The sequence below is a fragment of the Chelonoidis abingdonii genome, chromosome 1 (genome assembly GCF_003597395.2).
Source record: "Chelonoidis abingdonii isolate Lonesome George chromosome 1, CheloAbing_2.0, whole genome shotgun sequence".
NCBI classification, from domain to species: domain Eukaryota; kingdom Metazoa; phylum Chordata; order Testudines; family Testudinidae; genus Chelonoidis; species Chelonoidis abingdonii.
Genome location: NC_133769.1, coordinates 164,064,716 through 164,083,787, shown reverse-complemented (window position 1 = coordinate 164,083,787; position 19,072 = coordinate 164,064,716). Strand labels below are relative to the sequence as shown.

Here is a 19,072-nt window from a genome sequence, read left to right as displayed (position 1 = left end):
ACAGTGAGGAGTCCAATGATGATATCGATGATGAGCAGTGGCTGCAGAACTTTTGGATGAGAAAAGCCACTTTCATGGGACTGCGTGAGGAGTTCGCCCCCACCCTGTGGCACAAGGACATGAGATTGAGAGCTGCCCTGTCAGTGGAGAAGCGGGTGGCTATTGCAATCTGGAAGATGGCAACTCCAGACAGCTACCGATCGGTCGCAAACCAGTTTGGAGTGGGAAAGTCGACCGTGGGAATCGTGGCCACTTTCATGGGGACGTGTGCAGGCAGCTCGCCCCCACCCTGTGGCCGCACGGACACGAGACTTGAGAGCTGCCCTGCCAGGGAGAGAAGGCAGGTTAGGCTATTGCCGAATCTGCGAAGGAATGCCAACATCCAGACAGCTACCGATAGATCGGGAACCAGTTTTATGGAGTGGGAAAGTCGGACAATTGGGAATCATGTTGAATGCAGGTTTGCAGGGCCATTAATCGCTCCTGCTAAGAAGAAACCGTGAAACTCTGGGGAATCGTGCAGGACATTTGTGGATGGTTTTTTGCACAAAATGGGTTTTCCCTAACTTGTGGAAGGGGCGGATAGATGGGACGCATATTTCTTATTCTGGCACACCCCACCCTAGCATCCGAGTACAGTTAATCGGAAGGAGTATTATCTCTGTGGTTCTCCAGGCGTTTTGTGGATCACCGTGGAGTGTTTCATTGACATTTACACAGGCTGGCCTGGAAAGGTGGCATGATGCAAAATATCTTTCTGAACCAGTGGCCTGTTCAGGAAGCTGCAGGCTGGGACTTTTTTCCCAGACCGAAGATCACAGTAGGGGACGTTGAACCTGCCCATTGTGATTCCTTATGGAGACCCCGCTTACCCGTTAATGCCTTGGCTCATGAACACCTGTATACAGGGAAGCTTGACAGGAGCAAGGACCCGGTTCAACTACGAGGGCTGAAGCCAGTGCCGAATGACCGTGGAGTGTGCTATTATTGGCCCATTTAAAAAGTGCGGCTGGCGTTCTTCTGTATGGGAAGCTACACTTGGGGGAAAGCCAGGCATCCTGCGTGCTATATATCCGTGTGCTGTACCCTCCAATATTCTTTTTGAAGGGAAGGGTGAAACACTCAGCCGTCAGAAATGGACCTCCGAGGTTCAACGCCGTGGAGGCTGAATTTGCACAGCCCACAGAGCAGGGCTACTAGAGAGGCCAGCACAGGGCTACAAAGGATTAACGGCATGCTTGAGGAGAGGCAATTCGAGGCTGAAACCAAACAGTCAATGTTTGTGCTTTGCGCATTGGGAGTGAAGTGCATAATGGGTTACAATGATTTTGCAGTGCCTTGTTTTCCCCTATGGGGTTACAGTATCTTTCACTTTCTTGCAATAATAAAAACTGTTTTAAAAAGTCAAAGACATATCATTTAATTGAAAAGACAAGTAAGTAAAAGGCGCACGGGGCGTAGGGTGGTGAACTGCTTACAGTCAAGAAGTTTGAATATTGTCCTGCCATGGAGTGCATGTGCAATGGGACTGCTGCACTTCAGAGAATGAAAATTGCAATGCACAGGTGATGAGGGTTGAGTGGCAGAGTGGTATGAGTCGTAAGTTCTCTAGGGCATGGTGGGGGTGAACGTACAGGTGTTGGGGCTAGCTGATGTGGTTGGTAATGAACCTGGATGCTGGAAGAAGAGGGGTTTTGAGCTGAACACTGGGGTGCACGAGGGAGAGAGCTGTGTGTACAGTTTGCTGTGGGGGCTTTAGCACAGTTAGTGTGCTTCTGCCTGCATGGCTACGAGTGACTGAATACTGTCGTTCTGGTGCGCAGGAGGCTTATCAGTCTGCTTGGTCGTCTGATTTTCGTTCTTAAGCCAACTTCCTTTCGTCCTGCTTTCTACTTTCCTGTTTGCTCAGGCCAGGTGTGGAGTGCAATCAATCAGTGACGCATCGCCTCCACACGCCAACGAGCCCCAGCAATGGAGCAATGGCGAGTATGATGGACCTCATCAGTTGTGGGGGAGGAAAGCTGTGCAGTCCACAGCTGCGCTCCAGCCGTAGGAATTACGATACCTATGGGCAGATCTCAAGGGCCATGCTGGAAAAGGGCCAATGACCGGGAACGTGGTGCAGTGCAGGGTTAAAAGGTAAAGGAGCTGCGAGTGCCCTATTGCAAAGCCATGAGGGAAGCCGCTGGCTCAGTGCTGACCCCACAGCCTGCGTTTTACAAGAAGCTGACGCATACAGACTAGCTTGTGGGGGTGACCCACTGCCATCCTAACGACCACATGGAACAAGTTCAGAGCAGGGAGTGGAAGGGAGGTGGAGTGGGGGGAGGAAACCGAGAGTGATCGGGTAGCTGGGTGGGGGGAGACACTCCGGAGTCCACACGGAGCAATGCAGCCAGGAGCTCTTCTCAAGCCAGGAGGAAGGTAAGACCCAGTCGCAGCAGCTGAACTTGTTGATGAAGAAGAAGCAGAGAAGCGGGTTCCGGTAAGGCACTTAATCCACAGTGGGATATCAGAGATGTGGTCTATCAAGTCACGGTAATCAGCCTGGAATCTCTTCAAAGTTTCCTTCTTCTGGCCAGAGTGTTGGGAATGACTTTGCGCAAGTTTATAGGGAGAGCCACTTGGTCTGTCCCAGTCAGGCGCAAATGCGTCCACGCAACTAGGTGCTGCAAGGGTGGAACCATTCTGCACACAGGAAAGCTGCATAGGGCCAGGGTAGAATCCGCATGTGCTGTAGAAGACCCTCCTTTCTTCCCAGGTGAACCCAGCAGTGAGATAAATCTCCAGATTAAATCCTGTGGAAATGTAGGGATAGTGTTCAGTGTAGGTCCACCTGCAGGCTCTTTGCCTCCCAACCGCACAGAAACCCCAAGTGTATGCCCTGAACCAATAGTCCCCCTTACCCAGGTGAACCGCAGCAGCGAGGATAGCTTCCAAGGATTAATTACTTCGCGCTCATCCCCCATTACTTTGCAGCATTCTTTCTTCGCTGCTGGCTCTCTGTGCTGTTTGGTATGTGGACAAGTATGCTAAAGTGAGATCAGTAAAACTCTTCACTGTGATATACACAACATGATGCGCCTCTCTGTTAAATTGTTCAAATTTGTCCTTTCTCTAATTACAGTGTCCCTCTGACTATAACTCTACTACTTTTATACTTCTAAACTATACTACTACTTTAGTAACTACTCTTATACCTTACTAACTGTCTAACTTTACTACTACCTAATCTTTACTCTGTATACTATATTACTAATAACCTTCATACTATATAACTATACTATTCTTACTGACTGGCCGTATCAGAGACCTGCTGAAAGGCTACAGAAACTGAGGAAAAAGCCCACGAAACAAGCAAAGAAATATTGGTGAAAGCAGAGTTATGATCAGGATTTTTAAAATTCCCGGGGCATTTAAAGGGTGGGTCACCTGAGGCCAGGGCAGTAGAGTGTGAACTGATGAGCAGAGTGGCTGAACAGGTATTCTGGGATACCTCCTAATACCCTGGAGGCCAATTACAGCACTTTTGGTGGCCACACTTGTGGAGCAGCGCTGCATCACCAGCGCTGCAATCGTTATACCTGAGGCAGAGCAGGAGTATGGCCAGCGCTGCAGCCAGGGAGATGCAGCGCTGTATGTGCCTTGCAAGCGTGGATGGTGAATAAGTTGCAGCGCTGGTGGTGGGTTTACAGCGCTGCAGCTCTCCAGTGTAGCCAAGCCCTCAGTATTGAAATATCCACCAGCTTTGGAGATTGACTGCCCCATTCTTTGCAATTCACCCTAATTGAGTGACCTCAGCTGGCCCCCACTGGGATCCCAGTCACACAGAGCTTCTCCCACCACAGGTTATATATGGGCATTTTGCTTCCCCAATTCCCATATGGATGGCGAGTTGAGCACCCACTCTGACATTGTGTCTGTGTCAAGTTATCATCAAGCATTGACAAGCTGTCAAAATGTAGAACTGTGTGGCTGTTGGGTGTGCTAAGAACTAAGATGTTTAAAAACACTTTGGAAATTTTCAGTTTAGAGACCAAATATTCCTATACAGTTAACCTAATTTCATCAGCATCTTCAGGAAAGGTTGTTGTCACCCCGGGCCAGTTAGGACAATTCTCTCTGGATACATTTTCAAATGTTGGCAACTGTGCAAGCTTTACAAAATAAATCAATAAATAAGGAGGTTACTCCCTAGGTTCCCCTGAGTTTGTTTAATTTTAGAAACAGAGCAAACAATTAAAAAAATCTCTTTAAATTTACCATTTCCAAATTAAAACCATACTATGGGCTGTGGCTTGCCAACTTCCAAACTGTGTAGCTGAAAAGTATGCTTATGATAATATAAAAAAGTTTTTACCATTTCAACTGAACCATCTTTCGGATAATACAAGAGTTCGTAACGCCGAAAAAGTGAAGCATTCGGGTCATACCATTCTGCAATGAAAGCAAATCTGTCGTCTTGACTCTGGAAAAGAAGGGTTAGAAGGCTATGATAGGAGTCGTACACAGAATCATTGTATTACATTTATTTTCCAAATGAAAACACACTAGTGAACATGCTTCAGCACTACTATCTGCTCACCAAGGATGACAGCATCGTTTAACTTCTGAATTCACTTTGATCTCAAAGGAAGCCTCTTAGAAATGTGGAGTTGGCCTTTTAAATAAGTATGATCAAAACATATTGTTCTCGTCTTGCCTAAACTACAAAAATCAATCATGTTGAGAGGTCCAGTTAAAACACAGCTACTGTTATAATTCAGTTCAGTCCCACCTACAATGCGTGATGAAACAGTTAGGGAGGCAGCTTCAGCCTCTCAATTTTCTGAGGTCAAACTCATCTGGGCCTGCTACCTTGTCCACTTTCAATTGCCATAAAATGTTTATCTGTTTATAGCTAACCACAGAACCTTTCCAAATTTCACATGTCCCAAAGAAAAACATATCCCTCTCTTGGTGGTGGTGACAACGAATGACATGTTTTAATACAAAGACAAATTCACTCAGGCTGGGGCAATATGAGTATAATCTGTAAATTAATCTCCTACTAGTTGTAAGAGGCCTGTGCACCTCAGCCTCATCTATAACTAATTTCCTGTGAGTGGGCAGGAATAGCCAGGTTGCAACATTTCTGAAACTAACCAAATTTAGCTGGATGTGTGGGACTTCATCACTGCTCACAATCTTACCCATTTGAGCCCTTGGATCCAAAGCACTGGAGAAAGGGAAAAAAGAGTTCTGGAAAACCTTCAGGCCATAGGTAGACCTCAGCTTTGAGATGTTAGCACCAGATGATTTTCAGAGGTGGCAATGACTGTCCCTCTAGCACCTATGGCATCTGACTGGCTCGAGGCAGCCTCACCAAAAGTGGGTCCAGAAGGATGCCTTAGGTTGGATCTGGCATTGAAGGTTTGATTTGCTCACTGAGGAGGTTTAGAAGTGAAAGACCCTCCTTTATTAAGAAGGCTTGGAGCCAGGTTTGTATATCTATACTGACTCAGGGTGTGAAAAGTCTGACAGCAAATCAGGAGAATGGGCAAGAAGAACGGCATTGCCAGGCACATGAGGCACTAGCTGTGCATAGACTCCAGAAAAAAGAAAGGACACAATACACACCTCAAACCTTGGTCTGTGGGTTTGCTGTAAAGCCCAGAACAAAGCCAATGCCAGTCTGAGATTCAAACTGTACAATGATGTGGACAGAGTCTCAAAAGAACCCAAACTACCTAAAAACCTAACTACCAAGAACTATTCACAGAGAAAAAATTGGCAAGAAGTCTGGCTGAAAACTAAATTCCAGAGATAGAAAGATTCCTATGTCTATAGCTGGCTGCCAAAAAGAAGAAAGTGAGGTGCTTTGGATTGCACAGACATTTTATAACCTCAGCTCTGAATGTTTAGTACTGCTAAAGGGCAATACCAAAGGGTGCTGCTTTCTAAAAGTTTCAGAGTTCTGGTGCTGGTGGACACATGCTACAAGTGGAAATATGCAGAGGCCACCCTAAAGTAAGTGGTAACGCTTCACCACAACTGTTTACCAGTTCTGTAGTCCAACAGTGGTAATAAGATGAACAGTTTGCTACTACTGGGGGCAGTAAAAGAAATAACAGAGAAACCTGCAGGCATTTCATATCCTGCTTCAAATGATTATTTTATTTTTACTTCTTAAATACAGTATTTTCAACAAACATTTAGAATTGCAGGGGGTGTTAGATGCTGTTTGATTAGTTATACAGCTTCAATTCAACACTGTTAGAGACAGGCCTCAACTTAAAACCCTGATTGCTATACACCACTGCTCTTTGAGGAAATTCAGGTCTAGATTCTAGGGCTCAACCATTGCTCTCTAACACAATAAATCAAAACCCTGGATCTAAATGCTTCTAAACTCTGTGCATAATTGGATAAGAACATTGTAACTCAGTCCAATCTCTGAACAGCGCAAACATTTACAACAAACAGAAATTCAGAACTACAATAAACTGATTTTTGCCCCAAGTACTCATCCCCACCCTGATCCCAACCTTTTTGAGCTTTCTACATCAATAAGAAGCTACAGGTTTATGGTTGCTCAGTTAGTTGATACTGTTAAAAGAACGTGTCATTTAAATAGTTAGCACACTGAAACAGCTGATGGTCGTCATTTCCCAGTGCTGCAGAATGGGTTCTGTATTGTGTCTCAGATTACATCTAGCCTCTGGAGGAAAGCTCCTCCTAGTCAACTGGTTTAAAAAAAACAAGTGCTTCTAAACTGCCAATATAAGAGGAAGGGTAACTGAATGTCATTACCATCTGATGTGTGTCAGTAGTCCCTGTGAAATAAGTGGTCAGTCTTACTCTGGTTCCAAGTGGACAGATGTCCATCAACTGCCTCCCTCATTTGCACTCTCAGCAGAAAAGACAAGACCTGCACTCCTCTCTCACCCTTAAGAGTAGCCCCTCTACTTTGAGGCTGAAGAATGTTAGCAGGACAATGCATAGAGGAAAGCTTGCACACACTGCCACTGCTATGTGATTCTCGCTCCATGGGACAGAGGTCTCCAGCTCCAAGGCTGTCCACCCTGCACTTCTCGCTCCCACACAGGCATATTTGTGTTTTTCTTTTGATGGCCCTACACCTTTGTTTTCAATGTCTCTCATTTAGTTCATCACTATTCCTTTTTGGCCTCTACTTCTGGGGCGGGGGGCATGTTTCAAGGATCCCACCCCCCTAGAAAGCTCAAACAGGCCATCCCCTTTCGGTTTTATACACCTTTTGAAGTCTAGCATACATATATATCAGATAAAAGATTAAGATTTTCAAGTTGGCACTAAGTAGGACTTAACTTTCAAATTCTGGAAAACAGTGGCACTTCAGTTGTGTCAAACACTGCCCGCTAAGCGGTGGAACAGAATAAATGCACATCAGCTTCTAGAGCAGTGCAGAAGCATGAAGGGTCTGGTCCTGCTCCTACTTAAGTCAAAGATAAACTGTCCCAAGAGGAAAGTGATTAGACCGGTGCATGTGGGCCAGAAACTATCAGCATTGAATAAAACTGTCACTGGTAGACAATATGCTGCATTATCTTTTCCCCTCCTTCTCCCAAGACAGCATGATGTGATGTCATTGCTATCTCATTCTCTCTCATTGCTTCTCATATTAGGACCTGGTTCAGTAAAGTGCTGAGGTTTCTCCTTAAATCCCACTGAATTCCCTGGGATTTAAACCTCTGCTTAAATGGCTTGCTGAATTAAGGCCTTAGATCAGGGGTTCTCAAGACAAATTTTTTGGTGGTTTCAGAGTGCGGCCACCAATTCTTGCTGGTGGCCACTCTCACACTTTTTCCTAAAGTAGTTAATTAGCTTTAGGAAAAAACAAAAATATGCACATATACACATCCAAATCATTGTAATTTATTTATTGTTAGGAAGTCTGCTGTGAAAAGTGATATTAACAAACATACAAGCATCACTTTTACAGCATATTTACTCAGCTCTGCCAAGCCTGGGGACAAATTTAAGCCCTGGATGGGGGTAGGATGACAAGTGGGGCGCTGGACCCTGGGGCCTGCCACTGCACAGCTGGAGCTCAGGCATTGAGCCTGCAGCCCCTAGGCCAGAGCCTGCCACCCCTGGGCTGAAGCCCAAAGCCTGAGCCCCATCACACCTGGGAAGGTGGGAACTCACCAGCTGCGTGGTCCTTCCGCATTGTGCCCCAGGTGCCCACACAAAGGCAGTGCATCCAGGAGCAACAGGGAGCAGGGGAATGGCTGCTACTTTGCCTCCTCCCCCCACAATCACAGCCCAGGAGGCTGCGGCCACAAAAAAAAGTCTCTTGGTGGCCTTATGCGGCCACAGTGGCCGCATTTGAGAGACACTGTTTTAGATCCTAGTAATGTTTTTTTGTGTCTAGCTCTACATATGCTGCCACTGGCCAGTTTCTAAAGTGCTAGCTTTGTTGTCTGGATTGTATTTTCAGTATCTACATTTAGTAGCATTAGCAGTGATGTCCCAAGAAGAGTAATTCCACAATTTAAGTACAACATTGAGCTTTGCAGCTTTGTTTCCAAAAACACATGGAGTGCAGTACTGTAGATTGTAGTATTGTAGATCAAGTTGTCTAACAGATAGAGCCCTGGACTGGGACTCAGGAGACCTGAATTCTGTTCCCAGCTCTGACACTGGCTGCTGAATGACCTTGAGCACTCATCTCACCTCTCTATGGTTCAGTTTCCCCATCCAGAAAATGGTGTTAATGATACAGATCTCCCTTGTAATGTACTTCTTGCTCTACTGATAAGTGCCATAAGAACTATGTATTATTTATTAACCCTTTAACACTCTATAGTGATGCTGGAAAGAAAACAAATGAAATTGCTTGAGTTATTTGCCTAGCAGTGGCTAATATTGCAAAGCACGACAAGTCACTTTATAGTTCAGGTTGCAGTGAATTTCCATGTGGCCTTCTCTGAACATCCTTTACCATGTTGTTTTGATTCTTAAACAAACAGTGCCAGTTTTAACAGCTGAATAATTATCTATGAATAAGAACAAACAGTAAAGTCACATGGTTGTTAATCAGATCCTTCTTTGTATTAATAATGCACACAGCTGTATTTTTCATTGCTGCACGTCTGTAAAATAAATTAGTCACTAGAGATATGCTGCCAATTTTCATTTTAACACAACCCTGAAAATTTCCACTTCAAGTTTCCTCAGGCAAATGAATTTTTAACAATAAAAAAAAATACATTTTTCATTATAGTCATCAGCATCTCCATGGGAAAGTTGAGCAAATAAACTTTTTGCCTGGACTGGTCAACTTAAATGAGAATTCTGCAAGCCATTTCAACATGATATTGATTTTAAAGTGCCTCAGGTAAATTGTATAAGATTTTGCACAAGTTGTCTATTAATTATTTACATTTATTATTCAGCAGATATTGCAAGCCATCATTGGTTGTTCAGCTGAATGGCAAAAATGACTATTCCTCAGCATGCACCTTTAACACAGGGCTCACGGCAAGGTAAAAAACATAATTTTGGTTTGAAAAAAAATCATGAGCACTCTCTCACAAAAGAGACTCATTTACAAGTTTAGGAAGCACAGGGTAAAAAACTATTTGAAAGAATTAACATTATTTTAAGGATAGGAAACAGTAAGAGCTAACAGCTCCCAAAAATAACAAAATGGAAATAATGAAGCATTACCAGCGGTGAGGATTACAATTGCTTCTGTGCCTTCTACACATAAAATTGTCATGCTGAAGAAATATTTTAAAAAGGCTGAGGACCCAAACCTGGAGACAACAATAGTTCATACAAAACAAACAGTCAAACCTAAATTTAAAACAGATTAAGTTTATGGGCAGATAAAAATGTTTCAGGACAATTTATTGTAAAGTTAAGAAATGAGGTTACCAAAAATAATCAAAAAAGTTTAGGAAATGAGCACAATATACATACAAACTGAAAAATCAGCACACGGCTGAGACTGTAGTTATATGAAAATTATTTGCATAATATCAGCTATACAATGGCAAATAAGATTGAGTATAGTCATGACAGGAATTAATTTATGCAATGTGATTGATGTAATGTTAGCTATTTTCAGTTGTCATTGTAGTATTGCCAAATCCAATCATTCAAAAATCATGAGCCAAGCCCCCAAAATTATAAAAGATTATTAAAATACATTTTGGGGGTTTTTTTTGCCTTCTAGTTTTTAAGTCTGGAGAGTTTGTGTTTTCAAGCTTCTCTCTCTGCAACCAGGAGGGCTAGAATTTTTTTTTTTAAAAATGAAAGCTAAGAATCTCATGTAATCCTGACTCCAGAAACAGAGTCTTAAGAAAAAAACAAATATTACAATACTTGCAAATAACATCATGACAGTTGGCAACTTTACCACTGTTCCCTAGAACATTTATTTATTTTTGCAGTTAACTGAGGGCTGGTATATGATTGTTCTGTTTAATATCTTCAACGATTTAGATAATGGCAGAGACTACACTTCTAAAGTTTGCAGACAACATGTAGCTGAGAGGGGTTACAAGTGCTTTGGAGGATAGGATTAAAATACAAAATATCTGGACTAACTGGAGAAATGCTCTAAAGTAAATAGGATAAAATTCAATAAGCACAAATGCAAAGGACTCCACTTAGAAAGGAACAACCAGCTGCATACATACAAAATGGGAAATGACTGCCTAGGAACAGGCCCGGTGCTTCCATTTAGGCGGCCGAGGCAATCATCTAGGGTGCCAGGATTATTGGGGGGGCGGCATTTTGCTGGGGGGAGGGAGGGGCGGCAGGCGGCTCCGGTGGACCTACCGCAGTCGTGCCTGCGGAGGGTCCCCTGGTCCCGCAGCTCCAGTGGAGCTGCCGCAAGCGTTCCTGCGGACGGACCTCCCGCAGGCAAGGCCGCAGCAGCTCCACCAGAGCCGCAGACCAGAGGACCCTCTCCGCAGGCACGACTGTGGCAGGTCCACCGGAGCCGCAGGACCAGCGCACGGGGTGGCGAAATCGCCGTGCGCCTAGGGCACTAAAAACACTAGCGCCGTTCCTGCCTAGGAAGGAGTACTGCAGAAAGGGATCTGGAGATGATAGTGAATCACAAGCTAAATATGAGTCAATAGTGTAACACTGTTGCAAAAAAAATAAGCACACATCATTCTAGGATGTATTAGCAGGAGTGTTGTATGCCAGACTTGAAAAGTAATTCTTTTGCTCTACTCTGGGCACCGCATTTATTAGGCCTCAACTGGAATATTGTGTCCAGGTCTGGGCATCACATTTCAGGAAAGATGTGGAGAAACTGGAGAAAGTCCAGAGTAGAGCAACAAAAATGATTAAATGTCTAGAAACCATGATCTATGAAGAAAATTGGGTTTATTTAGTCTGGAGAAGAGAAGATATGATAAAAGTTTTCAAGTACATAATAGGCTGTTACAAGGAGGAGGGACCAAAATTGTTCTCCTTGATATCTGAGGACAGAACAAGCAGCAAGGGCTTAAATTGCAGCAAGGACAGTTTAGGTTGGACATTAAGAAAAAAAAAACTTGCTGTCAGGGTGGTTAAGCACTGGAATAAATTGCCTGGGGAGGTTGTGGAATCTCCATCATTGGAGTTTTTCACGATTAGACAAACACCTGTCAGGGATGGTTCAAATCACTGGTTCTCAACCTTTGCAGACTGCTGTACCCCTTTTAGGAGTCTGATTTGTCTTGCATACCTCCAAGTTTCAACTCACTCAAAAACTACTTGCTTACAAAAATCAGACAAAAATACAGAAGTGTCACAGCACACTATTACTGAAATATTGCTGACTTTCTCATTTTTACCATATAATTATAAAATAAGCCAATTGGAATATACATATTGTGCTTACATTTCAGTTTACAGACACTCCCTGACTTACGTAAGCGTTCCGTTCCAGAACACCTTGCGAAAATCGAATTTTGTGCAAGTCAGGAACATACACCAGACAATTACACACACAAAAAAAAGCTTGCATAACCCAGGGAGCATCTGTATAGTGTAGAGAGTAGTACAAACAAATCAGTGTCCGTATGCAATTTTAGTTTGTACTGATTTCACTAGTGCATTTTATGGAGTTTGTTATAAAACTAGGCAAACATCAGTTGATGTACCCCCCTGGAAGAGATCTGTGTACTCCCAGGGACATGTGTACCTCTGATTGAAAATCACTGGTCTACAGAATACTTAGTCCTGCCATGAGTGCAGGGGACTGGACTACATGACCTCTTGAGGTCCATTCCGATTCAATGATTGTTCTGAAGACTGAAGTCCCCTATCTACAGAGCAAGTACAGCATGGGCAATCTGCTCCGCAACAGTCCCATCAGTATGCTTCATACCCTTACCTGGACGAGACCCGGTAGAGATGAGAGAAGTGTTCATTATTCATAGCCAATCCTTGGCTTCTGTCAGGAGTCCCAAAAAGGGGGTTAACTGTTATGTGAACACTTGTCCCAAAGGGATTAGACAGAGACAACCATCAATTTATTTCACACAGGCCTCCAAACTTTTAACAGATAGCAGTAACTTTAAGTCATTACTGATGGATTAGATTTGACTTGTGTCCTATACACAAAAGGCTTCACAGCTCTTACCCAATCCCAAAAGTCATGTAGTCTTCCTATGAAATATTTTAAAATGATTTAGGCAAAAGGTGACATCAATTAGTTGTGAACAGTTCAGGGAAAAACTATTCAGGCAACCCTAAATATTTCTCTCTACTTCTCAAAAAAAATTCTCACTTTTTTTTAGCCCTTTCAATAATTCCTGCTCCACATTCCACACACTCCATTGCAAAAATATATATATATTTTTATAACATCTGCTACCACCCTTTTCTAATTCACCAGTGAAAACCAATGGTACAATAATGACTAGTACTCATGATTTTTTCATCAGTGAAAACCTGTTATAGGTTATGACAACAAAATGGTGTAGGTGCTTTACAATTGCATACTAATAGTTTTAGGTTCTCTATATCTATTAAGGTACTTATATTGCCCTCTCCCCATAATATCCAAAGGCCTTCCAAAGGAAAAATCCTGGCCCTATTGAAGTCAATGGAAGTTTTGCCAGTGGTCTCAATGGTGCCAGGATTTCACCCATGGTATTTAAAGACAAAGAAAAAGATTTCTTTCTTCCCAGTCTGTAGGATAAATCACTTGGTTAGTTGATAGGTTTTGCTTGTTTATATTTATGTACGTGTATGTGTGAGTGAGTGGATGGGTTTGCTGTGCGATTATGTGCGCACATGTTGAATTTACTGAGGGAAAGCTAAATTAAGAATATGAATCTTGTACTTAGTTCTCAAAGTGGTGAAACCAATGGTCATTGTTAGCTTGACTGGGACTAACTTTCACAGTCTAGGTTCAGGTCTTGTGATAGCTCTGTTTCTTGCACTGACTGGTTGAAAGTCTCATTGTCTCAGTGAAACGCAATTATCATGGAAGGTCACGGTCACAGACAGAAAGGTAGTGAGGACCAATTCCAAAGAGGGCTTTCTAGATTAGGATAGGGCTCTTTATTCACTGTGAAGCCAGTACAGAGAGTTGAGGTTATGTTCACAACGGCCACAATCTTGTAGCCAGTCAGGGGGAAAGATACATTCCTTGCCATCATGGCCATTTGGGTATCCAGCAGCACTGATGTGTTCAAACCGATGCCATGGCTGTGGATTGTTATTTTGCTCCAAGAGCACATACGATCCATAATGGAGGACATTACATCCGAGGCAGGTTTCACAAAGCACTTAATTCTTTATACCAGCATCACCTCAGTATTTCTTGGGTTCCTCTTTAGGAGTAACACTACTTTGCAGATCCTATTCATCTTTATCTTGTGCCCTGTTATTGCATGGGACAGAATGGGATGGATTCTGGTTTCAAAAACATCAGTGCAAATACAGAGTAACTTAATTGGCCCAACAGGTATTACTTTGCCTTTGCAAATGCAATGTTAACAAATTCATTACCACTGCATGTCATTTTTATTATACATGGTCCGTCTATAATACCTGAAAAACAAGGCTCTCAATTTTTACAACATTAATACATTATCCCTCACAACACCTCTGGGATGTATTATACCCATTTTATAGATGCAGAAACTGAGGCCGAAAGCGGTTACGCGCTTGGTCCAACTCTCACTGGGAATAATTTCAGGCCTTAAGTGACCTATACAGGGTCACACAGCAAGTCAGTGGTAGAGCTTGGAACAGAAATCAGGTCTCCTGATTCATAAAATCCTGCATGCCTTGGAGCCCCTTATTAAAATTTCACCACCAAACTGAGTAGAAAGAAGAGGTGATTTTTCCAACCTGTGATTGAATTGATCTCTCTCAGACTAGTATTAAATCATCTCTGGGAGGAATGATTTATCCCTGTGGCTCTCAAACCCACTGACAGAGAGCATTTTTTTGCCTTTGGAATGTGCCACAATGCCCCAAGTAACAGATAATTTCCCACTTGAAGATACCTCAAACCACCAAATGCACTTCAAGTTACAAAAGCTGAGCTCTGAGCTATACCACCAACATACTCAGTATATTTTTCAGGCACTATATAAAAACATTTCTAAGTGTGCTTACTAGATGCTATTGCTCCTCTTCTTTATTAGGTTGTAGCAATAAGATATGTTCTTTTAAAATGTGAAAAACAAGATACTGGATTCCCCAGTCCCTGATCCCTGTTTCCTGAAGGCACATGCACTCCTGGGCTTATCACAGGCTAACAGGGGAAAAATGCGTACAATCCCCTTCTTATAATATTGACAATACATCATTGCTTCTAAGATCTTATCTTTGCATCCCTTGCTCTTTGCCCATTAAGCAGACAATTCTGTCCCATCAGCAAATGTAAGGTTACTGTTTCTTGTCCTGATGGTTTATAGATCACACACAATATAATGCTTTGAGCAGTAACCTTTGTGATATACAACTGCATTGGTGGGAAAAGTTATCTTTACTTTCGCTACTTATCAGCCTCCGTGTACTATGACCCCTTCAATTCCGGCTTAGGCAACTATCTCATGTGGGACACTATCAGTAGGTTTCTCAATACTGGAAAAGTGTGCAGCACTATATAACACTGCAGTGAGTGTATCTTACAGTTTTATTACATTTCCAGTCTCTTTTCAGTTCATATTGGTCACCAGGAACTTCACCTTGTGTGAAATATTTGACATCAGTCTATCATCTCTTCTACCTATATTTACCAGTTTGGCAGTCAAGAGAATACTATTAGATTATAAGAGAGTAATTTTTGTTTGTTGCTCCCCGTACTCCCTTATCCAGTTATCTTCAAATAGGGGCAACATTAAAAGGAATCAAAAGGCTTGATTTGACTCTCATTGAAGCAATGGAAAGATTCTCATAGACTTCAGTGGAAACTGGATTAGGTCCAAAATCTCCATTTTAATGTTCTGGTAGCTGTATTTCTTTTACTCTCTGCTGTGGGAAAGCCCTGAGCGTAAAAGCACAGACATAGAAATCAACTGCTTCTTGGAAATTGCTATGTGCAGCACCAGCACCAGAAGAGCAGGGGACAGGTTTCCCACTGGAGAAGTGTTTTATTTTTTAAATGAAGAGAAATTCAATTCCCAAACGCAAAGTTTCATATTTTTATAAATAGTGTAAACAATTTGAAGCTAAGGGAACGCTCCCTTTTGCAATTACCTTACCATGACATATCATCATCAATACAGTATTTCAAACTTGACTTGAAGAATGTGTCAGTGGAGCCTGACCTTTTCAAAACGTATACTGCCTAAATGTGTGATGAGATGAGAGGCAACCAGGATGTGGAATTTTGCCCGTAGTACACCCAAACAGTTTTTAAAAATATTTGGCACAGACATATGCAGTCTCAAATTGCTCATTCACACTGGGATATCCTTGCTGTTGTTATTAATTTAATGGTCAATCTTGACAGATCTTGGAACACAGCTAATACACACAGAAAAAACTGCTGAAGGGGGCTTCCTGGAATCCACTTGTTAAAATTCTTCCAACAAACTGAAGGGAATGTTTCCTTGCCTCTGATCGAATTCCTACCCTAGTCCCCAAGCCATGCCAGAGAACTTGTTCTTGGGGCAAAACAAAAACACTTCATAAGAGCAGTACTATTGCCTTTGAAATAGATGAGATTGTATCTTTGCCTTTTGATACTTTTCTTCCTCCTTTAATATCCCCTGGGAAGATACCTCTAGGCTCCTCTAAAAGGTCTCCACTCACTTCCTCCTTGTCAACATACACAAAGTAAGGATCATGCTACATATATATATACACATATACATCAAGTACACCACTACCTCGATATAACGCCACCCGATATAACACGAACTTGGATATAACGCGGTAAAGCAGTGCTTGGGGGGGGGGGGGGGGGCTGCACACTCCAGTGGATCAAAGCAAGTTCAATATAAACACTGTTTCACCTACAATGCGGTAAGATTTTTTGGCTCCCAAGGAAAGCATTAGATCAAGGTAGAGATGTATATATTGATAATGTATTTCAGGAACAAAACAAATACTTCCAGAAAATATAAGTCTGTCATATCCTGTTGGCTCCTTCCTCGGCAATAGTTATTCAAGAGTATTTGTTTAAATAGGATAATAAATTAATAGATTCCTCAGCTCATCACCATTCTGTTTACAGGATCAGACCCTGTATCAGGCTTGGAAGGATTTTTTTTTTTTATTGGCAGATGTTGGTAAACATCAATTTCACTGCACATACTCAAACCAACAAAAAAAATTTCCATCAATCTAAAAATACAGATAGGTTCAGTAAGGAAAATGCTGCTTGAGAACCTCGAGTAAAAATCCAATGATTTATACTTTTGAATTAGGCTGGTTAAAAATAGATTAGCAAACAAATAGTGCAACCAGGTATGATTTGTTGATTTAAAGATATTTACTTTGTATATTTTTACCTGTGAAGTTGACAATTTGTATTTTAATGGGTTATACAGCTTTAGCATGTTAAATCTCAGCATCTACTATCATTAAATAATTGTCTGACACCCCCCATAATTTCCAGCAACTGTGAAAACTTAAATCGGTAAAAATAGAAACAATGCTTACAAGTAAAAATTGGTACTACAAATCAAAATAAAACAAAAATAAAAATTGAATGCTGCCAAGCCCACCTATAACAGACCAAAGCAGAGAACATAACCACTTTGTAATAAAATAAAATCATCATAAAAAAGAACGTGGTGTTGTTTCGAACATAGATGCTTAAGGTTCAGCATATTATACTGCTCTCCAGATAGAAGGCTGAAGTGAAGGACCCATCCTTGGAAGCATTATTACTCAGTATCAGATTAAATGGATCTTTTTGTGGATGTGTTTTCAGCCTCTAAAAGATGACTAAGTCTTCCCAGTAGAGAGACAAGGTGGATGAGGTAATATATTTTATTGCAGCGGCTCTCAACCTTTCCAGACTACTGTACCCTTTTCAGGAGCTTGATTTGTCTTGTGTACCCCCAAGTTTCACCTTATAAAATCAGACAAAAATAACAGCGTTACAGCACATTATTACTGAAAAATTGCTCACTTTCTCATTTTTACCATATAATTATAAAATAAATCAACTGGAATATAAATATTGTACTTACATTTCAGTGTAAGGTATACAGAGCAGTATAAACAAGTGATTGTCTGTATGAAATCTGAGTTGGTATTGACCTCGCTAGTGCTTTTTCTGTAGTGTGTTGTAAAACTAGGCATATACCTAGATGAGTTGATGTACCCCATGGAATACCTCTGCATACTTCCAGGGGTACACGTACCTCTAGTTGAGAACCACTGCTTTACTGGACCAATTTCGGTTGATGAGAGAGACAAGCTTTTGAGCCTACAAAGAGCTCCGAAGAACCTTGAAAGCTTGTCTCTCTCACCATCAGAAGTTGGTCCAATAAAAAAAATTACCTCACCCTCCTTTTCTCTCCAAAATCCTGTGACCAACACAGCTACAACACTATTGCCTATAAGCCTTCCTGTGAATGACAAAGAACCATTCCTCCAACTGGGAAATCACAAAGTGTTAATTCTCTAAAAATGCCCAGTATATTAACCAATTGAAATTGCATCACCTAATGAAACATCTATGAGTCAACTACCAATTCCGATCAGGCCCCTCTTACTACGGTGCTTCAGCGCCAGGAAGAGGAGAAGTTTGCTGACAAACTGCATACAGTCTCTTGAAGAATGCTCATGACCCAAAGGCAGAGCTAAAATCATCTTCCCCAAACGCAGCATCATTCATGCATACTCTTCCCAAGCATACCCCAGGAGTAAAGCTCATCCTTCCCCCAAAGGGGCCACGATCACCCTTCTAGCAAGACCCACAAGTAATAGCCTTGCACCACTGGAAGCAGAGGTGTTACTCTAGCCTTTCTCCATGGCTCTTCTCCAGCAGGGTGCCATCTGCCTTGCCTTTTAGGATTGTTGAGCAGGCCAGTCCCACAGTCCCAGCAACAGTAAGCTCAACAGCCTTCTGCCCCCTTGAAGCCAGGTGAAGTGAACTCAAAGAAGACGTGCAACAAGTCAGTGGGAAAGCAAAGGAATAGAACCTAGGAGTGCTAATTCCACTCGCTCCCAGCCCTCACTGTTAGACCTCACTGACTCTCTACACGGATACAAAAGAAATATGAATAAAATATTCATCACATCCCTAGTTCTCACTGCAAAGCCTGAAGTTAAATCTCAACTTTGGATATTCTAATAATTTTTAGAGCAACGTATTATGTCATCATAAACACCATCTCTCTATCTACAGTATTGCAGGCCCAACACGCATGTTACTTGCTTCATTATTTTGCTGTGCGTAAGAATTTAGGACACTGGACTAAAATATAGGTTTTTAATTGGCTATTAAAGGTGATCATATTTAACCCTGGTATAGGAGCATTTCCCCCCTGTTTAATGACAAATAGAAAAAATAGGACATGAACTTCCTCCTCCCTTCAGCCTGCCCTCCATTCACCTCTCACAATTCTTGCTGCCTCCTCCTGTCACCGATGGAAAAGTTTCTCATCTGCTCGTCTCCTCT

At 42.2% G+C, this 19,072-nt stretch overlaps 1 protein-coding gene across 2 annotated transcripts in view; it reads right to left on the bottom strand.

Annotated features, from left to right (window-relative positions):
* Positions 1-19,072, bottom strand: part of NME7 (NME/NM23 family member 7) — a 170,894-nt gene that overhangs the window by 129,805 nt on the left and 22,017 nt on the right. The window contains exons 2-3 of one of the 2 annotated variants that reach the window (XM_075072346.1): positions 5,146-5,218; positions 4,361-4,468 (exon numbers count right to left, since the gene is read on the bottom strand). In XM_075072346.1, the coding sequence (XP_074928447.1) occupies positions 4,361-4,468; positions 5,146-5,218 (181 nt within the window). The remainder of the gene's footprint in view (positions 1-4,360; positions 4,469-5,145; positions 5,219-19,072) is intronic. The other variant, XM_032790961.2, reaches the window with a different exon arrangement.